This window comes from Furipterus horrens, unplaced genomic scaffold (genome assembly GCF_987537825.1).
Source record: "Furipterus horrens unplaced genomic scaffold, mFurHor1.1.pri manual_scaffold_3, whole genome shotgun sequence".
Classification (NCBI taxonomy): domain Eukaryota; kingdom Metazoa; phylum Chordata; class Mammalia; order Chiroptera; family Furipteridae; genus Furipterus; species Furipterus horrens.
This window is the reverse complement of record NW_028327173.1, coordinates 11,841,174-11,862,320: the sequence shown is the minus strand read 5'-3', so window position 1 is coordinate 11,862,320 and position 21,147 is coordinate 11,841,174. Positions and strand designations below refer to the sequence as shown.

The window sequence follows — 21,147 nt, the reverse complement described above, 5'->3', positions numbered from 1 at the left end:
TACACCATATCCCGTCTGTCATCCCTCAAGGCCCAATGGACCATCCCAGGGTCCCTCCTTTATCTGAAGAAAGCAATAAAGATAGTTCTTTTATGGAGCGTTCTGGGCTTTTACTAAGAACGTGTCTTTGGACTTCCCCGAGATAAGCTCTCCCTCTCTATCAACTGGAGAAAGTGGTTAAAACAGAGAAGAGGGTGGTGGCAAGGACCGAAGGGTAAGGGACACCCTCTCAGGGGAGATAAGATGGCAGGGGGTGACCCTGGTTGTAGAACCATGAGTGGGCAACGTGGCCCCTTGCACTTCACTGGGCGTCTGTGGCTTTGGCCTGGGATCCGCGCTCAGGCTTCCGCCTCCGTCTTTGGAAGGCTGACACGGAACGCCAGCTCAGGGTCACTTCTGGCTTTCCAGAACCTGAGTGTGGCCGTGACATCTAACCAACAGGCCAAATCAGTAACGGGAACAGGGCTTCCTTTGAATGGAAAGTCATGCCCCGAATTCTCACTTCCAAAGATAGGACGCGTCGTCGGTGTCACTCAGAGTGCGTCTCCTCTTGTGCTTTAGATGTTGAAATTCAGACAACCGAAGTAATCGCGGACATAAAAAGCTGGGATAATTAACACTGGCTGGGAAAGCTCTTTATTCTACGTACAGAACGGTTATTAGAAGTACTGACACAAAGAGGGAAATAGATGGGTGATTCGGGTGAACGTTAGGGGACAGCGCCTCGCTAAACAACTTAAGGGAAAATACTACTTTCTTTTTGATTCAGCAAATGTTTAGAAACATTTAAATGCTAATACAAAGTGGAATACTAGAAATTAGAGTATATTGTCCATCTTTGTAAAATGGATTTGATGTGCTAGCACTCATGCCTTTAAATAAAACAGCCTCAAGAACTATTACAATAATTTACTTTTTAATTATGCGAGTCCCCTGAGGCTATGTGTTTCCCCTCCATAAGCTCAGCTAAGCATGGTGACCCTCTAGTATCCGAGATGTGCAGATGCCACTGCAGGAAAAATCTAGAGGCAGTTGGTGCTGAGAAATGTCAAGGGCACCCGCTCAAAAATTTGGCTATGTTCCTAAAAATAAATCTGTAGTAATCATTAAAATTTTAGGACATTCCAGATTTGTTCTACTGTCCCAGGATTTTGGTTTTTTAATATATATATTTTAATTACAGTTTATATTCAGTCTTATGCTGTATGAGTTTCAGGCGTGCAGCATAGTGGTTAGACAATCATGGACTTGACAGGGTGCTTCCTTCACTATTTCTAGGAGTCGTCTGGCACTGTGCATAGCTATTACAACCAGAATTTTATTCTTGATGGTCACTGGGTGATTTTCATAGGTGTGGACAGTGATGAGGAAATAGAGTTCTGCAGCAAGAGGTTCACGGTGAGTCCTGGTCAGAAGGACTCAGTTCTGTTCAGGAAATGTTTTCTGCGCACCCCTCAGGTCCCAAGCCCAGGGCCGGCAGCTGCGGGTGGAAAGCAGGAGAGGCTCGGCCTGTGCCCTGAAGGTTTGGCCCTGTGGGTCTCGAACTTGAAACACAGCAGGTACCTGGAGAGCTTGTTACAGGTAGTTCCTCACCCTCACACCCAGGGCTTCTGGCCCAGGCAGCTGTGCTTTGAACAGCTACCCGCTGGAGACCTGGATGCAAGTTGACCCAAAGCCCACTCTGAAAATAGATGGCCTAGCACTGCAGGCTAATTCCATCTGGAGGGTTAGAGGGTCCAGAGTCAGGGCATTCGTAACCAGAGGGCCTGAGCAGGCTTCCTGAAGGAGGTGACTCTTGAATGATGTCCTTCGAGAAGTTCCTTGGCAACAGGGGGCCAGCGGGAACACTGGTACTGAGGTTAGTGGGAGGCCAGCGTTCCTGGAGGGCAAAGTGTAAGTGAAGAAGAGATGAGCAACAAAACTACCCAAAAAGCAACTCAGAGAAACAGGCTACAGGGACAGTTACCAGAAAGGGGGGGTGAGGGGAAGCAGGTGAAAAGGAGAAGGGGAATACAGTCAATAATATTGCGATAAGTTTGCAAAGTGGGGTGGTAACATTGCAAGCTATAAAAATGTCAGCTCACTATATGCTGTACCTAATATTAACATAACCAATATAAGACTGTATACCAACTGTACTTAACTTAAAAAATTATTATTATTTTTAAAGCGATGAGCTGTGAGTCCGTGAAGGAAGCAAGCAAGTCATGGAGGGCCTGGGAAGGAAACTCTGTTCTCAGGGCAGGGAGGGAGCCAGGTGGGAGGGAGAGGGATGTGGACCGTAGTGGCCATACTTCCTGCATGACCTTGTTCACTGTGGTGGTACTGTCATCATGCTTCCGTGATAGTCCCCAAGGGAGAAAACTGAGGCTCAGAAAAAATTGGATGAGCCAGCAAGATCATGGCAGAGCTGGGCTCAAATACCCCTGCTCCAAATTTGGGGTCTTTCCCAGGCAGTGTCTGTTGAGTGAGATGACGGTGACCCACAGGACCAGCTGCTTGTCCCCTTGTGGGTCCCCTGGTGTGTTCCCATGATACATCCTCAACAATGTGAATTTTTGCTCCGGCCTTGACCTCTGCCAAAAGCAACTAGTTTACAGCCCTCCTATCTTTGCACTGATTAGCGCTAATAATTAAGGGCCAAAGTATATCTCCTGTGTTTAGGAGGAAATTACCGTTAAAAATGAACGCAATGATAATAGCAACAACCGTATCAGATAGATTACAACATGCCAGTGTTGTACGTGGATTATTGCCTGTAGCTCCCACAGTACCCCTGGGAATTAAGTACTATTATTATCCCCACTTGTTGGATGAGCACGGGGTTCTCTCCATCAAGATGGCCGTTTGCCGCTATAAGAAATGACCTCCAAATCTCAGTGACTTGCAGCCACACGGGTGCATGCCTTATCCACATGACATGTCCGCTGCAAATTGGCTGTGGCTTTAGTCCACACTCTCTTGGTTGTGGGTCCCAGGCTGATAGCGTGGCCTCTGCCTGGAATGTTGCCCGTCTCAGAGCAGAGCACAAGGAGACTTATCTGTCTCCTGCCCTGACTGTTAAAGATTTTGCCGGCAGTGACACATTCTCTCCTCCTTCGTTTCACGGTCTAAAGCAGGTCATGGGACACCCACCTTCCACTCTGCTAGATGCATGTGGTTCAGCCTCACCCCACACGGCTGACACGTTTCAGGCCAGGAGAGCCGGCGCTTGGGATGCACATGGAGACTGTTATCCTTGGTGTCCGCTTCTCTGTAGCGAAACATCCGAGCAATGCTGGGCTGTGCACCCAAGAGCTGCTCAGGACAAAAGTCTGCTGAGCTGAGCTAGCACAACACCAAAAAGCCTAGCACATCCCCAAATACCCAACGCAGGTCCCGTTTCTTTTCGATGACGGGAGGACGGGCGCTGTCTCGCCGCCAGGTGTGGCTCATGAGGAAAGAGATGAGAAGTCAACAAGTATTGGTTCAAACCGCCTTGTTCTGCCCACCTCGTCCACTCTCAGAGTGTGTTGACTGAATGGAGGAAGAAGGAATGAATTTAATCCTTACAAACCAGCTGCCCTAAGAGATAGATGTTATGATCCCCATTGTACAAAAGAGGAAACTGAGGCCCGGGAAGATGCAGGAGCCACCACTTGTCACCACGCGCAGTGTGCTGTTGTGCCACATGCTTGGCAGACTTCCTCTTCATTGGTCCCCACAGGCCCTGCGGAGGTGGCTACTGTGAGCCCTTACTCTGAACACGGGGACAAGAATAACACTGCTTCTAGGATAAGATGTACCACGTGAGATACAAAGCATGAGAGCCAGCATGCAGGAATGCCTCAGTAAACAGTAACCATGCCCAACCAAAAAGAAAGAAAACAAATATTCACCATTTCTCTTTTATTATCTCATTATCTGCTATCAGTCCACACGTTGAGTTGTCCAAACTCCAACTTCAGTTCGGAGTTCGCGCTCATAACAACCGCCCCGACCTGCCCTCGGTCCTGCTACTTGTCCCAAAGCACCAAGGCCTGGGTGTCCAACAGGAAAACAGGGCTTAGTGACGCTCCTGGCCCTCACGCTGGTTTTCAGGACTCACCGACCCCAGTTCACTCTAAATGCTTCCCTTTTACTGCATTTTATAGCTTTTAAATTTCAAGTTTGAACAATTCTAGCTATTGCCCCATGGCCAGGGTCTCTGGGGCAGACATTTCTCTAACCCATCTTTGAAATGATTGTTCTGAAGGAAATTGATTTCCAAATATTCCAGAGGGAGGTGAGCTCAGCTGTTGAGGGGAAGGGAAGGAAGGAGGGAGGCAATGGATTTGGATTCTATTTGGTACTCGTCTGGGTCCATCTGTTAAAAGATAATTTTTGTGTTCCTTTTACTATTATTATTATTTTCTTGTCTTTTCATTATTCAAATTGCAACCCTGTTAGGATGGATCCTTTGGGTAAGTAGCGCGTCCCACGCACTGGGGATTCCCCAGATGGGTTTTAGAATGTTTTCAAGCTTTTTAAAAGCATCTATGGGCCCAGGGTGATTTTGGTACCTTGCTCTGAACGACGGAGTACCCAGCATCACTCCCATTTTGGGGGTTGGTGAGGTGGGGAGGTCTCAAGGGGTCCCAGACACAGCTGACCCTAAAGACCAACCTCTTCTCCCCCAGAGCGGCTGAGGCATCCAGGAAGAAGAAAGAAAACCGGAGAAAATGGAAACGCTATCTCCTGATAGGCCTGGCGACCGTCGGAGGCGGGACAGTGATCGGTAAGGCCAGCTCAAGGTAAAATGGTGGCACGTGGGTCAGTGCAGTGCAGAGTGAGGGGCGATGTCAGTCTGGGAGTGGAGGGGATGGGAGATGGGCTGGCAGGTGCCCGTGGGCACACAGTGGGTGCTCCACCAGCAATGTATTCATTAGTATTGTTACAAGCCTCCATGGAAGGCAGTGGGCAGTTGATGAGGGGAAGAACCTAGCAGGCCACGTCCTCACTCCCACCTTTACCCTGCTTTCCTCGCAGGTGTGACCGGGGGTCTAGCTGCCCCTCTTGTTGCCGCCGGGGCCGCGACAATCATTGGCAGTGCCGGGGCTGCGGCCCTGGGCTCAGTGGCCGGCATAGCTGTCATGACCTCGCTGTTTGGTGCAGCCGGAGCTGGGCTGACAGGTGAGGCTCGAGGGCAGTGATGGGCTATGAGGGGTTTTCAGCCAGAGTGGCCCAGCTCCTATGGGCCATGCCCAGATTCTTCCCCGTGATGGCTCCTTGGGAGACGGAGGAGGGACACAGGGCTTTTCTCATGCTGGTGCCAGCCCTGCCAGAACTTGCAGCAGGCTTCACAGAGGACTGGGCCAGAGCTCGGCCTGGGTCGGCGTAAGGGCTGAGTCTGAGGAACTGCACCTCATGGCTCCGAGAAGGGTCTCGTTGGCCCGGCTTGCCACCATTTAGGGAGTTTCCCGACAGGCCTCCTCGGAGACCCTTGGGCTTCCTCATGTAAGAGAGCAGCACATGGCTACCCTTCATGTACCAGCATCTTCTGGGGGAGTTTTCCCAAATCATGTGGCAGCAGCCCCACGTCCCACACAGATTCCTGTCCCACTCCTCACGTGGGGTGTCAATTCCTGCGGTGAGAATCTTGGTCAGTTTGATCCGCTTTTACTGAAAGGAGTGTATTGTACCCCTGAAGTGTGTGGACAGGAAAAATGACCTAGAACCGATTGAATCAGGACAGGGTGGTGGTTATGAGCCTGGGCTCTGTGTTCCACCGCAGCTCTGCCGCTTAGGGGCCGGCCAGCCTGTGGAAGCCTCTGACCCCCATCTGTAATTGGGGACGATAATGGCACCTACCTTAATGAGTTGATAAGTGAGACATTTGTCCAAGGACAGGGCCCAGGGTCGGCCCTCACTGTACGAGATGTGAACACAGAGAACCCCTCCTACGAACATTCCCGGGGTCCCCATTCAGGTCCATTCTCATTTTCGCGTCTGGGTCTTTAGGATACAAGATGCAGAAGCGTGTCGGGGCCATCGAGGAGTTCACGTTTCTCCCTCTGACGGAAGGCAGGCAGCTGCACATCAGCATCGCCATCACGGGATGGCTGGCGTCCGGCAGATACCGTGAGGACCGGGGCGGAGTGCACAAGGACGTAGAGGAGGGTAGACGTTGGCTGAGCTGGGCCTGCTGACGTGGGCCAGACCCTGGCCTAAGCTCTTGCCTGTGTATGTTTTTAGAGGGTAGGGAGGGGAGCCCCACTTCGCAGAGGAGGAAACAGCCTCAGAGCAATGAGGAGACTTCATCCCACATCCATCTACTCATCCATCTATCTGTCATCCATCCATCCATGATGCATTCATCCAGCTATATCCATTCACCCCCACCCACCCAACCATTCACCTATCTATCTACGTATCCATCCATCATTCATCCATCCAACTGTCTGTGCAGCCTACTATCCATCCATCTGTCTGTGCATCCATCTGTCCATCCATTCGCTCACCCACCCTTCCACCTATCAATCCATCCATTTGGCGATATGTATAGAGTACTATCCAGACACAGAGCCAGGCGCTAGGAATTCAGTGGTGAGCAACACAGTCCCGGCTTCTGTTCCCGCGGAACACCTGGTCTGAGACAGAAGACAGACTGTTAAGCAAGTAATTTCAGGGAAGCTTTATGAATGGCACAGTAGGGGAAGCACAGAGTATTTCTGCAGAACGAGGGAAAGGCTCCTAGAGGAAATGACATTCAAGCTAAGGCTTGGTGGGGAATTAGCTGGGCAAAGAAGGTGCAAGAAGTGTATATCAAGCAAAGGGGCAGCATGTACAGAGGCCCAGTGGTGCAAAAAAAACAGAAGGAGCACAGGACGCTAGAGCAGGGAGCTAGGAGGCAGAAGTGCGGGCAGGGCCAGAGAGATCACACAGGAACATGTGAGGCAAGGAGTCTGAATTTATCCTGAGGGCAAGTTGAAGACAGCAAAGGACTTAAGCATGTAGGTGAGAGATGAGTATGCCTTGGCCGTGTGACCTCAAGCAAACTACTTAACCTCTCTGTGCCTCTGCTGTTCATTTATAAAGTGAACAGCTTATTCCTGCCTTTCTAGATACTTACAGAGATTAAATTCAACAGGGTGATGTATAGACGGGCCCTGCTTTCTAACTGGAATTCCACCAAGCGAGTTCCCTTTGCTGCTCTAATTTAGCATGTGTGTTTTCCTCCAGGGTGGCATTGAGGACTAACAGCACGGTCCGCTCACTGCCTAGCTCACATTTGCAAGTGCCCAGTGTGGGGTCCAGCAAACAGTTCATCATGCAGAGGGAGATGAGGGTGGGCCAGGGAATCCAGAGCACATGACCAGACACTCACGCTCAGACCCTCCCAGTTCCCAGATCTCTGGGACCCAAGGGTGGAAGCCATGGCTCTTCTAAATGACACAAAAGAAAGCAAGTGAGAAAGCCAGGTCACAGAGGGCCTGAGGGTGGCCTGGAGAGGTGACACTCTCCTCAGGGCAGGGAGAGGGCCAGGTGGGAGGGAGAAGGATGCAGACAATAGTGGCCATACTTCCTGCATGACCTTGGTTACTGTGGTGGTACTGTCATCATCAAGTGAAACTGAAGCTACAGAGCCTGGGCAGGGTGATATGGAGGGTCTGCTGTTGCCCATGCAGCAGACCCCCCCTCTCTTCGCAGCTGAAGGGTCCAAGGGAAAGACAAAGTCAATACAGCTTGGCTTCAGGTGCGCCGCAGGAGTTGCCGGTGTTGACTACAATGTCAAACCGCCTTAGGGACTCCGGCTCCGGATTTTCTGTCGGGGTTTACTCCCTTAGCCTTTCCCCTGAAGAGGTATGCCGCAAGGCAGCGGAGGTTTTTTGGGGTCAGAGTTTTCCTTCTCTGATTTTAGAGATGTCCTTCCTCTTTCCTCCTTTACAGTCTTGAGGGCAGCATTTACAGGCTAAAATAGAAAACTGGCAGTGTAACCTTCTAAGCAGATACTACCAATACCCTGCTTGGGTATACTCACCCAACAATAAACATCTCTTAAATGTCCTCCAAGTGCCATGCCTCGAATTAGTAAATGGCAGTGCAATGGCAGCCAAACATTTGGATCAGTTTCACTAAGTAAACCACCAACACAAGTAGGTTTTTAAAACAATAGAATAGTGTCTCATTTTATTAAAAATAATAACTATTTTTAAGCAACTTACCAGCAACACTGAATAAAAACCTAGCTGTGTTTCCCACTGTTTCAACTGCTCCTCAGCTGGCTTTAACACAGCAGTATCCTGACTGGTGGCCTGAGTTAAGACTTGAAGAACAACAGTGCTGGCACTATTGAGATCCATGGAAACCAATTGGCTCAGTCCGAATAGCCCGGCTCTCCAGCTTCCACTGTCCAACACGAAGTGGCGTCGGTTGGTCCCGCGCCCCACGCTTGCAAGTCCACGCGCCGCCGCCCACTGATGCCGAAAGCGGCTTCTAGGAACGCGCCATGTTCTGAGTCGCAGCTCTAAACGATGCGGACGCTAGAATATCGCGTCACAGACATCCACAGCAATAAAAAAGATCAAAATACTGATACACAAAACAACACAAATGAATCTCAAAAAGCATTACGCTAAGTGAAAGAAGCAAAGCATAAAAGTCTACATGAAGTTCTAGAAAATGCAAAATTATAGAGACAGAAAGTAGATCACTGGTTGCCTTGGGCTATGGGGCTAGAGGAAAGGATGATACAACAAGACACAGGATAATTTTTAGGGAGATGGAAATGCTTTAATCTTGATTCAATAGTAGTTATGCTACCGAAAAGCAATTTGGGGTCCTGCTGCCTGCCGCCACCCTCTAGGCAAAATTCCAGAAGCAAAGGTTTGGTGATAAAGAAAGTCTATCCAGTCACAGCTTCAATTACTTAAGCCTATCAATTAAGGCTAAACTCTAACACCTGGGCCCTGCTATCACTTCCCCCTGTTTTAATCACCTTATTTCTATAGGGCTAGTTACAAACTAAAACAGCATAAAATACAAAAACTACACAACTTTGGAAGAATGACAGGCTTCTGCCTCATAGCCTGTTCCCTCTAGAACACCCAAAGAATAAACCAGGGACCCTCTGCCAGGCCAGCCCAATCCTTTAGAAAAATAGGAAGCCCCACACTTTGTTCTTCCACAGAGACACGAACTTAACAATATACTGTCTAAAAACGCTTTAAGAGAACTCCAGAAACCAGTTAAAAAGTCATAATATCCCAGGAAAGTGCAAAGCCAAAACCAGCTACATTAAAATGGTTAAAAAATTATTTCACCCATGAGAGCCCCTCCCCTAAGCCAGCACAGAAACAACCTTAAAGAAATGAAGACCTAATAATTATGAGACAAAAATAAAAACGACCATCTTAAACAAGTTCAATGAACTTCGAGAGAAAACAGACAACTAAGGAAAATCAGGAAAATGATGCATGAACAAAATGAAAATATCTTAAAAAACAGAACTTCAGGAATTGAAGAATATAATAATTCAATTAAAATATTCACTAGGAGGACTTCTGGCCAAGATGGAGGCATAGACAGACATGCGGCGTCTCCCCCCACAACCAAGAAGGAACACAATTACCTCAAAACTAGAAACAACCATAAGCCCCAGAAAATCAAAGTGCATGGAAGTCCAGCAAACAAAGACATAACCTGCAACCAGTACCACCCTATTCAGCTGCACGTTTACATACTACATAAAACACTTTTAACTTTGAAATAACTGTAGGCTGAGAAAAGGGAATCAAAGTTGCAAAGACACGACCTGAGTTCTGCACGTCCCCTCACAGCGTCCTTACGTGTTCTTGCAAAAGATATGGAGGCATGAGAGGACACTCCAGCGTCATCGCAAGATGTCAACTCAACACGGGAGGAGACAGATACCGGTTATAAGCTCATCCGATTGGCGAAGGAAACGAGCACCAGGGGTCTCCTCTGACGGTGGGAGAGGTCATCGCACCTCACTGGACAGCTACCGTCTCGCCATGGCTCGCCTGCCCCACTGGGTGCGTGGGGATCAGAGAGGCGCCTCTCGAAAAGTGGGCCACAAAACACCCGCACCAGTTAATTCCAAGCAAACAACAAGAAAGAAGCCTCCGGCTCTTCGCCTCGCTAGCTGGAACATCAGGACCATGTGCCCCGGACTTACTGCAGACCTTCCGTGGATCAAGGGTGCCAGGAAAACCGCTGTCATCGATAGGGAACTGGCACGACTAAACATCGACATTGCGGCTCTACAGGAGACCCGGTTGGCCGACAACGGAACTATCAGAGAAACCAACTACACCTTCTACTGGCAAGGGAAGTCTCCGGACCAACCAAGACAGCATGGTGTTGGGTTCGCTGTGAAGAACACGCTTGTTAACTCCATAGAGCCACCCACAGGAGGCACAGAGAGATTACTTACCCTCCGATTGTCAACAACTTTCGGCCCAGTCAGCATTCTTAGCGCGTATGCCCCAACCCTCTGCGCCACCACCGAAGAGAAAGAACAGTTCTACCATGCACTGGACGAAGCGTTATCCAAGATTCCCAGAAGTAACGCTCTCTATCTCCTTGGAGACTTCAACGCAAGAGTAGGAGCCGACCACATGGCCTGGCCCACCTGCCTTGGAAACTTTGGGAGAGGAAAGATCAATGAGAATGGTCAGCGACTGCTTGAGCTTTTGTGTCACCACGGCCTGTGCGTGACAAACACATTCTTCAAGTGCAAAGAGATCCACCAGGTGTCATGGAGGCACCCCCGCTCCCGTCATTGGCACCAGCTTGACCTCGTCATCACCAGAAGAACGGATATTGGCAGCACCCTCCTCACCCGCAGCTACCACAGTGCAGACTGCGACACGGACCATGCCCTCGTGGTAAGCAAGGTGCGCATAATGCCAAAGAGGTTGCACCACTCCAAGATGAAGGGTCGCCCACGCATCAACACCAGTTGTGCCAGCAACCCAGTTAAGACCCAGCAATTCATCAACAAGATGGAAGATGCACTCGGCGAGGGAGTGGCGGCAGATGACATTATCGAATCCAATTGGCCACGTCTCCGCGACGCCATATACAACTCCGCCATTATTGTTTACGGGAAGAAAGAGCGGAAGAACGCTGACTGGTACGAGGCTCACTGGGAAGAAATGGAACCCGTGATCGAGGCTAAGAGGAAGGCCCTACTGGCTTACAAGGTCACGCCCACTCCCAGTACACTTCAAGCTCTACGGGCTGCCAGGAACAAAGTCCAGAAGACCGCCCGCCACTGTGCCAACACCTATTGGCTAAACCTGTGCAGAAGCATCCAGGAAGCCGCCGATATAGGCAACGCACGAGGAATGTATGATGGTATCAAGAAGGCAACAGGCCCAATCGCCTCCAAGATCGCCCCCCTTAAGTCCAAGACAGGTGAGGTCATCACTGACCAGGAACAGCAAATGCGGCGGTGGACCGAGCACTACCTCGAGCTGTACGCAACGAAGAACACCGTAACAGACACTGCTCTTAACGCCATCCCAGACCTACCAGTCATGGAGGAGCTAGACACCCCACCTACTGCGGCAGAGCTCGGCAAAGCCATCGACCGCCTCGCTTGCGGGAAAGCACCAGGAAGCGACGGAATCCCTCCAGAAATCCTAAAGAGCGGGAAACCAGTCCTGCTACAGCCGCTCCACCATCTACTCTGTCTCTGCTGGAAGGAGGGTTACATCCCCCAGGATATGAGAGACGCCAACATTATCACCATGTACAAGAACAAAGGAGACCGCAGTGACTGCAACAACTACCGGGGCATCTCTCTCCTCAGCGTCGTCGGCAAAGTATTCGCCCGGGTCGCTCTTGCCCGCCTGCAGACCCTTGCTTCCCGCGTCTACCCAGAGTCCCAGTGTGGCTTCAGAGCTGGCCGCTCAACAGTGGACATGATCTTCTCCCTACGCCAGCTGCAGGAGAAGTGTCACGAGCAGCATAAACCACTCTACCTCGCCTTTATTGACCTCACGAAGGCGTTTGATCTGGTCAGTCGAAGCGGACTCTTCAGCTTGCTACGGAAGATTGGCTGTCCACCACATCTGCTTGCTGTGGTCATGTCCTTTCACGACAACATGCACAGCACGGTGTCCTACAACGGCGCAACCTCTGAGGCCTTCCCAGTCAGCAGCGGAGTAAAGCAGGGCTGCGTCCTCGCGCCTACGCTGTTCGGAATCTTCTTCTCCATGCTCCTCCAATACGCCTTTAAGGACTGCAGCGAGGGTGTCTTCATTCACACCAGATCCGATGGCAAGCTCTACAACCTGGCCCGTCTACGAGCCAAGACCAAAGTCAAAGAGGTGCTCATCCGTGAGATGCTCTTTGCCGACGACGCAGCTTTGACATCACACTCCGAAGAGGGACTCCAGCAGCTAGTCACTTGCCTTTCCCATGCATGCAAGGAGTTCGGACTAGCCATCAGCCTGACGAAGACGAATGTTATGGCTCAAGGCACGGGGACTCCCCCATGCATCACCATCGACGGATACACCCTGGAGGTTGTCAACGACTTCACTTACCTCGGGTCCACCATCTCGAGCTCTCTGTCAGTCGACTTGGAGGTCAACCGGAGAATCGCCAGGGCAGCCACAGTTATGGCCAGACTGAACCGGCGAGCGTGGAACAATTCCAGCCTCACTGAGAAAACCAGACTGCGCATCTACCAAGCCTGCGTACTCAGCACTCTCCTCTATGGCAGCGAGACGTGGACCACCTACGCAAGGCACGAAAGGAAACTCAACAGCTTCCACTTGAGGTGCCTGCGACGCGTCCTGCATGTCGCCTGGCAGGATAAGGTCCCCAACACCGAGGTGCTGAAGCGAGCCAATATGAGCAGTTTGCATGCAGTTCTTAGCGAGAGACGCCTCAGGTGGCTTGGCCATGTCAAAAGAATGGATGCAGGCCGTATCCCCAAAGACCTCCTCTACGGCGAGCTAGCAGAAGGCAAGAGGATGACAGGGCGCCCAAAACTGCGGTTCAAAGACATCTGCAAAAAGGACATGACGCAATGCTCCATCAATCTCAACACATGGGAAGTTCAAGCAGACGACCGCCTAGCCTGGAGGCTCGCGGTCAGGCAAGGTACGTCACGCGCGGAGGCTGCGCGCAACGAGGAGGCGGTCCAGAAAAGATCGAGGCGGAAGCAGCGTCAGCAGCAGCAACAACAGCCATCTGCCTTTACCTGTACCAAGTGCGGCAGGGATTGTCACTCCCGAGTCGGACTGCACAGCCATTCTCGGCGGTGCAGATAGACTCTCAAGAAGCTACGCCATCGTCTCTCCAGACGGACGGCTGCCGACGACGACTGTCATCATGCTTCCGTGATAGTCCCCAAGGGAGAAAATTGAGGCTCAGAAAAATGGGATGAACCAGTGAGATCATGGCAGAGCAGGGCTCAAATACCTCTGCTCCAAACTTGGGGTCTTTCCCAGGCAGTGGCTGTTGAATGAGATGACACTGACCCATAGAGCCAGCTGCTTGTCCCCTTGTGTGTTCCTATTATATGTCCTCAGCAGCTTGATGCCAGAATTAATGCAGGAAGACAGAAAAATGCCACTTTACTGATAGTAGTCCATACATAATTCTTACAACTATTCTGCGAAGGGAGATAAGTATTAATCTCCCCATTTCACAGATAAGCAAAGTGAGGCTCAGGGAGGTAGTGAAGTGCCAAGGTCGCCCATCTGTTAATGAATGCAGGAGTTGGGACTAGAACCCCAGTTTGCTGACTCATAGGGCGGCACCATGCTCCATCTAGGTGCTCCATCTGCTCCACTAACAGCTGCCACTCATTGACAGGGCTGGGCCTCGTCTCCCCACTGAGGGTGAGCAGTCCCCTGTCTGGGAAAGTGGTGTGGGGCATCCTCTGTCACAGACAGGAGAGTCCCCACCTACCTGTGTCCTCCACAGGCACCTTCAGCGCTCCATGGGCTTCCCTGGCCCGTAGCAGCGAGCAGTACTGCCTAGCTTGGGAGGCCAAGTACCTGATGGAGCTTGGAGACACCCTGGAGACCATCCTCAGCGGCCTTGCAAACATGGTGGCCCAGGAGGCCCTAAAGCACACCATGTTGTCTGGTAAGTCTTCCTGTCCCCACTGCCAGCAACATGCCCACTGCTCCCAACCCACGCTGGTACCATGCCTTTGCATCCTGGAGGCCCCCGCTGAGCCAGGCATCGTGCTGGACCCTAGGAACGCAGAGAGGTTAAGACTGTATTCCTGTCTGTGAGAAGTGTAGGGTCTTTGTGGAGAGGAGACTGGAAGACAGCCAATCATGTTATCATATAATGTATTATATCAGTTAGTTATTGCTGCATAAGAAGCCACCCCAAAACTCAGTGACTTCAAATAACAAGCATTTATCATAATAGCTCAGGAGTCATGAGGCTTCATTGAGCTGATCGCTCTGGGCCTGCTCATGCACCTGTGGGTCAGCTGGCCATCCACTGATCGAGGCTGGCCACATCTCGGACAGGTAGGGCAACGCGGCTCTGCTCTATTTGTCTCATCCTCCTCCTGGGATCAGCAGGCCAGCCCACACCAATGGCAGAGTCACTGAGAGGCTAGCCTCCATGCCCAAGTCCATTTGAAGTCTCACATCTCGTAACGTCTCATTGGCCAAAGCAAGTCATGTGGCTGAGCCCTCAGTGGATGGGCAGGACAGGGGCAGGGACACTGCAGAGTTACGAGGCTAAGTGGGAGGGTACCAGGTGGAGTGACAATTCGGATCCATCTTTAGAATGTCACACATGACAGATGCCTGAAAAGAAGGGATCTAGTCCTCTGGTGTCAGAAATACATGAGCTTCAGTTTTCTTCTTTGCCATTCAGCAGCTGGATGGCACTTGGGGAACTTACAGGTCTCTGTGAGTTAGAGAGAGATTCTGCATGCACTCACTCAGGCAACCATTAGCCAGCCAACCACTTCCCAACGAGGACCCCCACTGCCTCCATCACTGACATTTCACCTTCCCAGGCATTGTGGCTGCCCTGACCTGGCCGGCCTCGCTCCTCGCTGTCGCCAACATCATCGACAACCCCTGGGGGGTGTGTCTCCACCGATCAGCAGAGGTTGGCCAGCACCTGGCCCACATCCTGCTCTCCCGGCAGCAGGTACCTGGGAATGGCTGTGGGTGGGGTCCACAGGGGAAATGAGGGGGCTGACCTGCACGTAGACATCAACCCTAAAGATACCTATGCGGAGGTGGCCCAGTGGCTTTGGGCAGTGGGTGGTCTTTGCCGCTCCTCCAGTTCAAGTCATGGAAGTATTCTCTGATGGACCAGTAAGAATTCTAGACTGACTTTCAGGCAAGATGGAGGCATAGGTAGACATGCTTTACCTCCTCACACAACCATAGAAGGAATTACAACCAGCTCTCAGAAAAAGACAACAACCAGAACCATCAGAAAATCAAGCTATATGGAAGTCCAGCAACCAAGGATTTAAAGAAACCACATCTATCCAGACAGGTAGGAGAGTGGAACTGTGGAGATGGGGCAGAGGGGCAGTGTAGCTCAGATAAGCAGCGACGGTAGCAGAATGGACGGTTCCACTTTCACAGGTGGTGAATAAAAATCAGGAGGGGGAAAAAAAATTCAGGAGGGATACCCTGGGAGTGAGTGATCCCGAGCCAGACCGCACAGCCCAGGGTTCCAACACCGGGAAGTAAACCCTCATTACCTGTGGCTGTAAAAACCATTGGGGGTTAGGGCAGCAGAAGAAACTGCTGGATTTTTGCCACTTAATGGGCCCACATGGTCTTAGAACATATATAAACCCCAGGGTAACAGCTGGAAGGGTGCCAGTCACTTACGGGAAATGGGTGAAGTGACTAGAAACAGGGCAAGTGCCAGGCAAATTGCCAGAAGCCAGGCATTATCACCTCTCCAAATCCTCCCCCCAAAACACACACACACACAGTCACAAAGCAGTGAAGCGGGTGGCCCTACCCTGGCAATTACCTAAGGCTCCACCCCACACAATTTACAGGTTCCTTTGCTACATAGGCTAGGCTACTAAGAGAGGGAGTAAAAGTTCTACCTAATACATAGAAACAAACACAGGGAGGCTGCCAAATTGAGGAGGAAAATAAATGTTGCCCAAATGTAAGAAATGAACAAAACCCCAGAAAAAGAAATGAAACGGAGATAGCCAACCTATCAGATGAAGAGTTCAGAACACTGGTGATAAGGGTACTCAGAGAACTCACAGAATACAGCAGAAAAGTAAAGGAAGAAATGAAGATTACACAAAGTGAAATAAAGAAAAATATACAGGGACCCAACAGTGAAGGGAAGGAAGCCAGGGTTCAAATCAATGATTTGAAACAAAATGAATAAATAAACATTCAACCAGAACAGAAAGAAGAAACAAGAATGCAAAAAAATGAGGAGAGGCTTAGGAACCTCTGGGACAACTTTAAACATAGCAGCATCTGAATCATAAGGGTGCCAGTAGGAGAAGAGGAAGAGCAAGAAATTCAAAACTTATGTGAAAAAATAATTAGAGACAACTTCCCTAACTTGGTGAAGAAAATAGACATAAAAGTCCAGGAATCATATAGAGTCCCAAACAAGTTAGACCCAACGAGGACCACACCAGGACACATCATAATTAAAATGCCAAAGGTGAAAGATAAAGAGAGAATATTAAAAGCAGCAAGAGAAAAGCAGAGAGTTGCCTACAAAGGAGTTCCCATAAGACTATCAGCTGATTTCTCAAAAGAAACTTTGCAGGCAAGAAGGGGCTGGCAACAAGTACTCAATGTGATGAAAAGCAAGGACCTACAACCAAGATACTCTATCCAGCAAATCTATCATTTGGAATGGAAGGGCAGATAAAGAGCTTCCCAGACAAGGTAAAGCTAAAGGAATTCATCACCAAGCCATTATTATATGAAATGTCAAAGGGACTTACTTAGGAAAAAGAAAATCAAAACTATGAACATTAAAATGACAACAAACTCTCAACTATCAACAACTGAATCTAAAAAACAAAAACAAACTTAGCAAACAACTAGAACATGAACAGGATCAGATTAGAGATACGAAGCTCATATGGAGGGTTATCAGTGGGAGGGGAAAGAGGGAGAATGGGGGAAAAGGTGCAGGGATTAAGGAGCATAATTGGTAGGAACCAAATAGATGGGTGTGTGTGTGTGTGTGTGTGTGTGTGTGTGTGTGTGTGTTAAGAATAGTATAGGAAATGGAGAAGCCAAAGAACGTACATGTATGACCCACGGACATGAACTAAGGGGTGGGGAGGTTGCTGCGGGGATGGGGGTACTGGGCAGAGGAGGGAAAAGGAGGGAAAATTGGGACAACTGTAACAGCATAATCAATAAAATATACTTAAAAAAACAATTATAGACTATGCATTCCTAGTAGGTAATAGGTGAGGACTTGAATAACAGGCACTTGCAGGTACGGACAAGGCCAGGTGTTTCTTCCTAGGAGTATAGAGCTTCCCTCTGAGCACATGGTCAGTGGTCCAAATACCATGGAACAGGGTCCGGGTTACATCCCCATCCCAGACCGTCGGCAGCAGGAAAGTGGAGGGAAGGACATGCCTGGAGGTCACGCCTATTGCTTCCCTTCACAGCCCTGGCCACGACTCGGCCCTGTGGCCGCCCTAGCTACAGGGGAGTTAGACAAACTCAGTCTTTGGCTGGATAGCCCAGGAAAACTCGGGAGTTCTGTCACCAAGGACATGGGTGGGTGCATGGGTGTTAGGAGAGGAATAGGAGCCTTTGCCACAAGCTCCTGCAGAATTGCAGCGCTAGTTAACAGCTTTCTGTGGTGGTGAGTGGAGGTGGGGTGGGGACAGTGGATACATGGACTGGCATGAAAACAAGGAAGCTCCTCACACCTCCCCTCGCCTTCTAGGTAGAACTTGTACCCAAACACCCCAGTTCACTTTTTTTTCGTGTGAGTCGCCTCTTTGACAAGTTCTTTAGTCAGAAAGTTCCTCTTTACATCTGACTCACTACCTACTCTTGTAATGCAAGGCCCTCATTTCACGTCCCATCTGCCTGTCTAGAAACAGAACAGCTGTCCCTGCCATGTCACTCGTCACCTTTTCTTCCCATCGCACCTGGTGGTATCTTCCACCTCCCCTCCCCAGCTTCAGAAGGGCCCCACTTCCCTGCAGTCGTTCGCCAAGAGGTAGGTGAGTTGTGTCTCTAGGGGCAGAGGAGACCAGCAGCTGGATAATGGTGTGAGATGAAAGGGGACCCAGACAGAGGCTGCCTGTCCGCCTTGGAGGCAGCCGGCTCCCGCGCATCCAGCGTGCTCCCGCGTACACAAGGGCCCTGACTGCCGATGGAGACATCAGAGCCCAGGGGCCGGGACTGGCACACGGGTCATTCATTAAGTTCAAGGCAGGCACTGAGGAGTGCAAGGGCCGCCCTCGTCAGGGCTGATGGTTTGCGAAACTGGCTGTGTCCCCTCCCAGACACCTGTGTCCTTTTTCCCCAGGGCCGGCGACCTGTCACTTTGATTGGCTTCAGCCTGGGAGCCAGAGTCATCTACTTCTGCCTGCAAGAGATGGCTCAGGAGAAAGGTGAGTCTGGCTTATTCTCACGGGTGAAAACCCTCCCCAAGTTCATCCCCTGGTCCAGAGGTTTGGGAGCAAGAGTCATGAGTCTTGTGAAAGAGTTCTCAGCTTTGAGAGAGAGTAGTTCACCATTTAAAATAGTTTGAAAATAGACAAAATCGTTAAGTCACGTGGAAAATTGTTTACTTTTTCTGTACATAGAGCGGATATGAGGCAGTCCTATGATAATGACATTGGCCTTGGCGTCCTGGTGCATGTTCTTGAATGGAGGGGAAGGGATGGGATGAGAAGTTCAAAATCGAGGTGTCGGCAGAGCCACGTTCCCTCTGAAGGCTCTCAGGGAGGATCCATCCTTGTCTCTTCCAGCTGCTGGGGCTTTCTGGCCCCCTTGGCATCCGTAGGCTTAAAACCGCATCTCTGCAACCTCTGCCTCCACTTCCACATCACCCTCTCCTTTCTGTCATCTCTCCTAACAACAGCATCGCTGGGGTTATTCAGGGCCCACCAAAGACAGGATGATCTCACCCCGGAATCCTTAAATAATTACATTTGCATAATTTAATTGTGCCTGCTAAGACGCCTTTTCCATATAAGGTCTCGTGCACAGGTTCCAGGTGACCATGTCTTTGGGGGGCAGGGCACCATTCGACCCGCTGTGGGGCAAAGCCTCGGGTGGGTGAGGTCTCCGGGACAGAACGCTGGTCTGGGCAGATCTGTCAGCAGAGGCTGCCATCGGAGGGAGTTGGAGGACTTAGGGGCAGAGCTTGGAGCTCTAGGGAGTGGGCCACTGTCTGTGTGACCCAGACTAACCTCTCTCCTGGGGAAGCTCAGCAGCAGCAGGACCCTAAAGGCATAAAAAGGGACTGAGATAGGGAGCCCTTGTCCTGAGAGCAGAGGGTGGGCAAGAGAGAGGCTAGATTACACCCAGCATTGCTACTCAGGTGTATTTTGAATGCATCTCTGAGCCTCAGCTTCCCTGCTTATAAAATAGAGTTAATAATTCCCACTCCACACACTTGCTTTGAGGAGTAAGCGAGGAACCCCACGTGTAGTATTTTTGCAAATTGTAAAGCCCATCATTGACCAAATTTAGCTCAAGGGTGTCACTTTAAAGCTTCTGCTCTTCAGAGTGTCTGCCAACCTAAGGCTACCCTGAAGATGTCCCCTGGTCACCCCCCTTGGCCAGCCCCAGTGTGTGACCTGGTCACGAACCAACTGCTAGCAGCCAGGAGGGGTGGGAATGTCTGCTGTCGGCCGGACCTGAGCAGACACGATGAGTCAGGGCTGACGAGTGTTATTTTCAGTGTTGGCGTCACCAGCAGCCATGGGAGAGATGCTGGAGCTCAGGAGCATGATTCATTCCTGTTCTTTATCTTTTGCTCAAATGGACAGAGGATCAGAGCTATTTTCTTGGTTGCAAAGGCAAGGTGGACGTGCCATCCTTGCTGCCCACTATGGAGGGGCCAAGCCCCCGTGTGTGAGCCATTTTTGGAGGACCCTGAAGCCCCCTGTGGCTTTCAGCAGCCTCCTTTTCACCTGGTTTTGTCCACCTCAGTAAGCAAGGGGGAGGCACCTCTGTCCTGTTCCCAGCAGCTTGGGTAACCTGGGGCTGCCAGCAGAAGGGCCTCAGGCCAGCTCTGAGTGTTTCAGCAGGAAAATCCCGCCTGGGATCAGAGGTCAGGCAAAGACCACTGATGAGACAGGGCTGAATCCGGAGTTCTGATGAAGGTGACTTCCATTTTTACAGTGGACAGCATATGCCTCCCTTTTCTAAATACATGCTTCCCCCTCCCCGGCATCAGCAGAGACAGAGCAAGTCAAAAAGGCATCCCTTACCTTCCTTTGCTGCTCTGTCTGCCACAGACAATTCACCTGGGACCTTATGGCCTACTGGGAGGAACCCCTGGGTACCCACAATATGTCTCCATCCTCAGCTTTTCATTCCCTCCAGTAAATGGCTTTGTGGGTGGTCGCAACACCACTGAGTCCTACTGCACAATGCCATGTTCTGTGTTCCTGCCACTTTGTGCGAATAACTATACTGTCAGAATCCCTCTTGGGGAAAATAGGGGGATGCTCTCTCACATGGAACCCAGTCTCTGCTATAAAAATGTATGGGTTCTAGAGAGGCAGGATGGGTGTATCAGTCAGCTATTGATGCAGTGATGCCACATAACAAACCATCCCCAAACTCAGAGGGTTACACCACCAACTATTTGTATGCCCAAGATCTACAGGTGGTCTGTGATTCGGTTGCTCTAGAATAGCCTCAGTTTCTGGCTATGAGTTGGATAGGCTTGGCCCCAGGCTGCGGACTGGGCTCAGATCTGCTCCATGTGTATTTGTCCTGGTGAGGCTGAAGAAGCTGCAGCCGCCAGGACATGCTCTTCTGCTTGTGCATCACCGTGTGCCAGAGCCAAGCCAAACCACACGGGTGCATTTAAGACCTCTGCTCATGCAGTATTTACTAGCATTCTGCATCAGTTATTTATTACTGCAGACAACCTATTCAGACACAGGGGCTTACAACAGCAATAACTGATTATTTGTTATAAATCTATGAATGTCTCACTCACACA

The 21,147-nt window shown here is 50.4% G+C and overlaps 1 protein-coding gene across 1 annotated transcript in view; it reads left to right on the top strand.

The window, feature by feature from the left end:
- The window catches only part of TMCO4 (transmembrane and coiled-coil domains 4), a 75,271-nt gene that overhangs the window by 24,469 nt on the left and 29,655 nt on the right, over positions 1-21,147 (top strand). The window contains exons 6-11 of the mRNA XM_090268710.1: positions 4,659-4,756; positions 5,008-5,151; positions 5,980-6,099; positions 13,927-14,091; positions 14,990-15,126; positions 18,490-18,574. Coding sequence (XP_090124836.1) covers positions 4,659-4,756; positions 5,008-5,151; positions 5,980-6,099; positions 13,927-14,091; positions 14,990-15,126; positions 18,490-18,574 — 749 coding nt within the window. The remainder of the gene's footprint in view (positions 1-4,658; positions 4,757-5,007; positions 5,152-5,979; positions 6,100-13,926; positions 14,092-14,989; positions 15,127-18,489; positions 18,575-21,147) is intronic.